This window comes from Musca domestica, unplaced genomic scaffold (genome assembly GCF_030504385.1).
Source record: "Musca domestica strain aabys unplaced genomic scaffold, Musca_domestica.polishedcontigs.V.1.1 180, whole genome shotgun sequence".
In the NCBI taxonomy this organism is placed as follows: domain Eukaryota; kingdom Metazoa; phylum Arthropoda; class Insecta; order Diptera; family Muscidae; genus Musca; species Musca domestica.
In genome coordinates this window covers 10,122-18,221 of record NW_026712239.1, presented here as the reverse complement: position 1 = coordinate 18,221, position 8,100 = coordinate 10,122, and the positions used below count along the sequence as shown (strand labels likewise).

Genomic DNA, 8,100 nt, shown 5'->3' with positions numbered 1-8,100 from the left:
CATATTTGCACTAATGATTTAATACATGGTACAGTGGGACCTCCATAGAAGGCATACTTCTTTTTTAAAATCAAATTTTTGGGAATCGATAACACCCCATTAACCTTCAAAATCGCCCTTAGAGGAAAAAACACTTCTCTTTTGGGTACAAATTACGTCCAACCCTACTATATCCCCTTTATAGAGTACCACCTGTATGTCAACTTTTCATAGCGACTCCCCAAAATCACATGGAATTTTTTTCTCTTTTTGAACATCGCATGTCTTTAAAAAATTAAGACCAACTTTAATAATGTCCCATTTTTTGCTTTTGTTTTTGTTTTTTCAGTTAATCGTGAACTTAACATTGAAAACGTTCATTGTCTTCTACGAAAGAGTGACGACAAATAAACAAACAAACAACCGATGAAAATAAAAGTAAAGAAAACATGAAATGATCATTAAGTATCCCACACTTGACTAACTTTTATGTCAAATAAACAGACAACAACAACAAAAGCAAAAAAATGGGAAAAATCTTAAATTCGAGTAGAGTTTTATAAACTCTGTGACGTGTGACACATGGGGAATTCCCAGAACAATATAAATACTTCAACGAGATTTTCTAAAAATAGGGTATCTGTAGAAGACCTTCTAAGTGGAAGGTCTATTATAGTCGGTTTGCATTTGACAGCCTCCTATAAGTAGAAGATCTTCAATAGGACTTCTGCCAAATATTATCGATAGCAATAAGTTCTACAAAAAATATTGTGATATCATGTGATCTATTCCAGAACTGCAAGAATGTAAAAGTTTTTACCACGATAACCGATTTTTCCTTTATGATATCGGAGAAATTTGCAAAACTAGTAGATTCTCTCAGATTCTGGAACAGACCAAAGATAAGAAGATTTTTTATGGAAAAAATAATATCGACAATAACATTAATTTCTATAAAAAATCGATAACAGGATATTCCCTAAAAATATAATCGGTAACATGATTTTCTATAAAAAATATTGTTGATAACATGATATTCTACAGAAAACAATGTCGATATAAGGATTTTGTATAGAAAACATTGTCGATAACAAGATTTTCTAAATAAATTTTTGTCGATAAAAAGATTTTCTAAAGAAAGTATTGTTCGATAACAAGATTTGCTGTAGAAAATATTGTCGATAACAAGATTTGCTATATAATCGATAACAGGATTTTCTATGGAAACCAATGTTGATAACAGAATTATCCATGGGAAATATTGTCGATAACAAGACTTTCTATAAAAAATTTTGTCGATAACAGGATTCTATATTCCATAGAAAACAAGATTTTCTAAAGAAAATATTATCGATAACAAAATTTTCTAAAGGAAATATTATCGGTAACAAAATTTTCTAAAGAAAATATTGTCGATAACAGGATTTTCTATAGAAAATATTATCGATAACAAGATTTTCTAAAAGAAAAAAGATATTCTATAGAAAATATTGTCGATAACAGGATTTTCTATAGAAAATATTGTCGATAACAGGATTTTCTATAGAAAATATTGTCGATAACAGGATTTTCTATAGAAAATATTGTCGATAACAGGATTTTCTATAGAAAATATTGTCGATAACAGGATTTTCTATAGAAAATATGTCGATAACAGGATTTTCTATAGAAAATATTGTCGATAACAGGATTTTCTATAGAAAATATTGTCGATAACAGGATTTTCTGTAGAAAATATTGTCGATAACAGGATTTTCTGTAGAAAATATTGTCGATAACAGGATTTTCTGTAGAAAATATTGTCGATAACAAGATTTTCTATAGAAAATATTGTCGATAACAAGATTTTCTATAGAAAATATTGTCGATAACAAGATTTTCTATAGAAAATAGTCGATAAAAAGATTTTCTATAGAAAATATTTTCGATAACAAGATTATCTACATAAACTGTTATCGACAACATTTTTGATAAAAAATATTGTCGATAACAGAATTTTCTATAGAAAATATTATCGATAACAAGATTTTCTATAGAAAATATTATCGATAACAAGGTTTTCTAAAGAAACTATTATCGATAACAAAATTTTGCATAGAAAATATTGTCGATAACAAGATTTTCCATAGAAAATATTGTCAATAACAAGATTTTTCTATAGAAAATATTGTCGATAAGAGGAGTTTTTTATTGAAAATATTGTCGATAAAAATACTGGCGATAAAAGGATTATCTATAATATATATCTATCGATAATAGGAGTATCTATAAAAAATAATATCGATAATAATGACGATAATGTAAAAACAATATCGATGATAGGATTTTCTACATAATATATTGTCGTTAGAAGGATTTCCTATAGAAAATATTGTCGATAAAAGAATTTCCTATAGAAAATATTGTCGATAACAGGATTTTCAATAGAAAATATTGTCAGTAACAGGATTTTGCACAAAAAATTTTGTCGATAACAGGATTATCTGTAAGAAATATTGCCGATAACAGGAGTCAATTTTAAATGTGTGAATTATCTATAGAAAATATTGTCGATTACAGAATTATCTTCAGAAAATATGGTCGATAACCGACATTACACAAATTTCTATAAAAAATAGTGTCGATAACAATATCTTCTGCAGAAAATATTTGGTCTGTTCCCGAATGTAAAAATGTAAAAACTATAGCAAGATTTTTTACAGAAATTGTTGTTGAAAACAGACGCCATTCTATACCAGAGATAAAAGACCTTCTGGCGGCCTCCTATAGATAAAAGAATTTCAGAAGGCCTTCTAAAAATTAAAGACCTTCCGCCGATCTCACATATTCGGAAGGGGTTCTATGGCTATATGTCCATTCGAAGGGTACCTTCTCTACTTTTTAAATCTCCTATAGATAAAAGACCTTTTGGTCTTCTAAAAATAAAATTGTGTAGGATCCGTGAAGACCTTCCGAAAGTATCATGTATATAACAGTCCTTCTAAATGTTTCCACTGGGTATAGCACCTTCTTCTTCTATAAATAAAAGACCGTCCACGATTCTCCTTTGGAAATAGGATCTTCTGAAGGATTCTACAGATAGAAGACTTTATGAAAATCTCATATGGATTTTTGGAGAAGACTCTTTGTAGGTCCTCCATAAATAGAGAACCAACTGAAGGTCTCCCATAAATATAAAACTTGGATGGAGGACCGTCTTAAGTTTTTTTTTTAAATCCATCCAAAAATATTCTTTAAAAAATCAAGATTCACTGCCCTGGTGGTCTTTAAAAAAACATTCGTTAAAAAATCTGCATTTAAGGTTTGATCGTCCTTCAGAATTTCCAGGAAGCTATCAGAGTGTTGTTTGTCTATGTATTATAAATTTCACTCATATTCCCAACTACTTCGTTAATTTTCAAACACTCCCAAAAGAGATTTAATTGAAACCTGTAACAATGTCAGATTTTTTTTTATTTTATGGCGGAAGTAAAGTCCCTCCCTTCCAAAAATAGCTTATTCAAACATTTATTTGAAATATTAATCATGTTAATAAAAAACGAAAATATTATTTAAATTGTTGTTAATATCTCCGACAGACGGACAGACAGACATATCGGATTTACCATCATTTGCAGAGAGGTTATTCCACCCATCAAAGTATTCCAGGTATCTGATATCGTTTAAATAGATCTTCTCTCACTGCCGCGGTACGACGGTGTGTCGTGGTACATTACCCATTGGATTAAATTGAAATTCCCATCAACATCTAATGGCTTACTCATTGTACAAACAACCCCACCCCTAGCACCGGCACCGGCCACTGCAAGAAGGTGGATGGATGCTATGCCGAACACGTACGGTATTCTTCACTTCTTTATTGTATCTTAATCGACTTTAGTTGGATGTTGAGCAGAACGTTTAAACATGCGCACTGGCAGCTTGGTATTTTACCGAGGTAGGTGTTGTTGTAGTAGTTGTTGATGTTGTTGTCAAATTGTTTGTGTCTTAATTCACCTGGCTAAGTAAACAACTCGTATGTGAATTGTCTTTTTGTGGCTTTGTTCTGGCAAAAAATATTCTTTTGAGTTGGAGGCCCTGTGAAATTTTTTCCAATTAGTGTTCTCGTTTTGATGGTCATTTCCGAAATCTGGGAGTTCCCCAAATGAAAAAACAATTTGTCTTGATTTCGTCATCAACTTGTCGTCGTCAATTGTGGTGAAGAATATTTTTGAAGCTGCGCTCTTCATATTTACAGAATTAATGCATGGCAACAGATGGGTCTGGAATAATGTGTATGAATCGGTTATTTAATATTATTCATAAAACTAATCTGTGGAATCTTTCAATAGTTTTTTTGTTTTTTGTAATTGGAGGTCTTTTTCAAATAAGAGCTCTCTGGAAGGACTGTCTCTAGAAGTTTTTCAGAACATAATTTCTGTAAAGAAGACCTATAGAAGTTCTTCTATGTACAGCAGACCTATAAAAGGTATTTTATCTCTAACTATAGGAGATCTTCAGAAGAGCTTAAATCAATAGGAGACCATCATGAGGACCTTCATGAAACCATCTTCCATAGAAGACAATCATATCCATGGGTAGGCCCTAAGAATATATTTTATCAATAGAAAACCGACAATAGCCATAAAAGAGCTTCAGAGCGTCTTTTGTCTATAGAATAGCTTTAGATGGCCTTCAAGGCATGAAAGACATTCGGAAGGTTTCCTAGCAATAGAAGAGTTACAGAAAGCTTACTAGATATTGAAAATCTTCAGGTGGCCTTCAGACTGTGGACCAGCTTCAGAAGACTATTCGGCTATGGAAAACCTTTAAACTGACTTTAGAAGAGCTTTACAGCTCAGAAGCTCTTACAGGCATAGAAACGCTTCAGTACTTCTTCCACCTCTAGAAAAGCTTCAGTAGATATTGTCTTAAAGATGTTGAAAAAGCCTACTAGATATTGAAAAGCTTCAAGTCTCCTTCTGACTGTGAAACAGTTTCAAAAGACTATTCGAATATAGAACAACTACAGAGTGTTATCTGACTTTAGAAGCTCTTGCAGGTATAGAAAAGCTTCAGTACCTCTCCCACCTCTAGAAAAGCTTTAGTAGCTCTTCCAGAAAAGCTTAAGAAGATCCACCAGCTAAATAAAAGCTTTACCAGGGCATTTCGCTTTAGAAAAGCTCCGGAAGCTCTTCTTGATAAAAAAAGCTTTGGTAATTATTTTTGTTACAGACAAGCTCCAAACGCTATTTTAGCTATAAAAGACCTTTAGAAGCTCTGTAGAAGCCCTTCTAGCTATGGAAGTGCTTTAGAAGATAGAACATTTAGAAGATTTAGGTGCAGAAGAGCTTTAGAAACTATAGACAAACTTTTAACGATATTTCAGCTATAAAAGACCTTTAGATGCTCTTCTAGCTATAGAAGATCTTTTGATGGTTTTTAAGCTATAGAAAAGCTCTACTATATGTAAAAGAGCTTTATAAGTTCCACTATATATAGAAGAGATTTAGAAGCTTCTCTAGCTATAGAATCTCTTCTAGCTATAGAAGAGCTTTAGATGCCCCCCTTGCTATAGAAGATTGTAAGAGGCTCTTTTAGCTATAGAAGTGCTTTAGAAGATTCTAACTATAAACGAGCTTTAGAAGCTCTTATGGCTATGAAAGGGCTTTAGATGCTCTTCTGGATATAAAAGATATCTAGAAGCTCTTTTAACTATAGAAGAGCTTTAGAATCTCTTCTAGGCATAGAAAATAATTGGACACTCTCCTAGGTATCAAGGAGCTTTAGACACTCTTCAAGCTATAGGTAGGCTGCAAACGCTCTTTTAACTATATGAGCTTTAGAAGTTCTTCAAGCTAGAAAATAGCTTTAGAAACTCTTGTAATTATAGAAAAGCTTTAGAAACTATAAAAGAGCTTTAAAAGCTCTCCTAGATATAGAATAACTTAAAAAACTGTTTTAGTTATAGAAGAGCTTTAGAAGCTCTTCTAACTATTGGCAAGATTTAGAAGATCTCTTAGCTATAAAAGACCTTTGAAATTCTTCTAGCTATAAAAAAAAGCTTTAAAAGCTCCTTTAACAATAAAAAGCCTTAGAAGAGTTTAAACTGCTCTCTAGCTATAGAAGAGCTTTCGAACATTTTTTAGCTGTAGAAGATTTTTAGCAGCTACAGAAGTGCATTAGACCCTTTTCTAGCTATAGAAGGGTTCGAGATGCTCTTCTAGCTTTAAAAGATCTTCTAACCCTAGAAAAAGAAGTTCAGGGATCCCCTATGTCTTTCTCAATTCTTCTTTCAATTGTAAAAATTGTATGTCAATCTCTTCGACACATTTTAATTCACAAAATGCTCCTCGAGTACCATTAAAATCGTATTATGTTCCAATCAATTTCAAATTAAGTTGTTAACTGTCAAGCATCAAATCGCTCGTGTAACATTGGCGAAGCTTACCCAATTCGTTACAAGCAGCATGTGAACCAAAACAAAAAATATTTTTTACAATTTCAATTTTCAAATCAATTATCCAAAAAACATCAATTAAATCAAAATCAACTCCCAAGACCTTAACCTTGATATGCAAAACTAATTCCATTGTAAGAGGTTTAACTGTATGTGTGTGTGCCGGGTGGCCGGCATGTGCGATTATGTGTAGCTGACAAGCAATTGTTCTGTTTTTTTTTTTTTTTTTTTTTTTTTGCCGAATTCGTACAAGACACGCACATCACAAGCTCAGTTAAGTCAGAGCAGATCATAACTCTTTTTCAGAGTTACTCTATTCCGTTACTCTGTGGAGATTTTGCTCTCCCAGGGTTCTTGCTCAGTTCTCCTTTTAGCCAAAAAAACAATATAGCAGTAGTTGACGTATGTCGCTCTCTGTCTCTCTCTTCACTTCTCCATTTTTTACTCCATATAAATTAGAGTAGAACAAAGGAATGGTCGTTAGTTGAAACCAGAATTTTGACAGAAGCAAAAGGAAGCCTAGAGTGTGGGAGCAATTGGATCCATCATGCAACGTATTGTAAGTTGAAGATATTTTGCAGAAAAATATAAATAACTTGACATGTGTTATTCTGTTGTAGATTAAATCAATTGTGGTCTTGTGCCTGATATGCTGTTCCCTGGCAGCCCCTGCTCCAGAACCGGTGCCCGTTAAGGCCGAGGGCCGCACCTTGGGATTTTTGGGTGGTGGCATTGGAATTGGTTTCTCGGCTGGGGTTGGAATAAATAAGGGCATTTATGGCGGTTATGGTGGAGGTTACAGACCCGGAGGATATGGTGGTGGTTATGGTTATCCCGGTTATGGCCATGGTGGCTATGGAGGCGGCTATGGTCATGGTGGTTATGGCGGCGGTTATGGTCATGGTGGTTATGGCGGCGGCTATGGTCATGGTGGTTATGGCGGCGGCTTTGGCCATGGTGGTTATCCTGGCGGATATGGACATGGTGGCTATCCAGGAGGTTATGGTCATGGTGGTTATGGTGGCAGCAATTATTATGGCGGTTACAACAAATACCATGAATCCGGTTACTATGGTGGCAGCAGTGGTGGCGGTTTCTTTGGTTAAAAAATAAACGCTCAACAGAAATCTGTGATTTTAGTTTAGCTTTCAATTGTCATATTCAACGAGTCATATGTTAAGTTTTTTTTTCTCTATTTGTACCCATTCCCGTAGTTTTGTAGAGAATGTAAATAACCCAAGAACAATTTATTAAAATTTTTTGTTAAAAAAATTTAAACTTTTTGTTCATGAACTGTAACGTTTCTCTTTGCCTTTACGCTTGACATGGGTTTCAAGGATTTCTTAGCTACACACTTCGTTGGCAATACGCAGTGAGGGGGTGTGTGTGTATGTGTGCGTAACAATATCCGGTTATTGTTGTGCGGAAAGTCCTTCAAAATGATACAATAAATGTAATACAATTACCAGTTTTGGGTTAGCGATTTTAGGCACGATCAAGCCACCAATCTTCAGACGTGATACACATACACTCACACATTCAACTTATGAATAAGAGTACAGTGGAACCCGGTTTTATAGGCATCATAGTTCATAAGAAATTTCAAAGTTGGGTCATCTTATATCTTTCCATTCTTTACTGTAGTGATTCGATTATAAACAGGTTCCACTGTATCATATCAA

The 8,100-nt window shown here is 33.7% G+C and overlaps 1 protein-coding gene across 1 annotated transcript; it reads left to right on the top strand.

The window, feature by feature from the left end:
• Positions 1–6,800: 6,800 nt before the first annotated feature.
• On the top strand, positions 6,801–7,659 carry LOC131801914 (acanthoscurrin-2-like). The gene is made up of 2 exons (XM_059121028.1): positions 6,801–6,977; positions 7,039–7,659. The coding sequence occupies exons 1-2, from the start codon at positions 6,966–6,968 to the stop codon at positions 7,522–7,524; spliced, it is 498 nt and encodes a 165-aa protein (XP_058977011.1). The 5' UTR covers positions 6,801–6,965; the 3' UTR covers positions 7,525–7,659.
• The last annotated feature ends 441 nt before the right edge of the window (positions 7,660–8,100 follow it).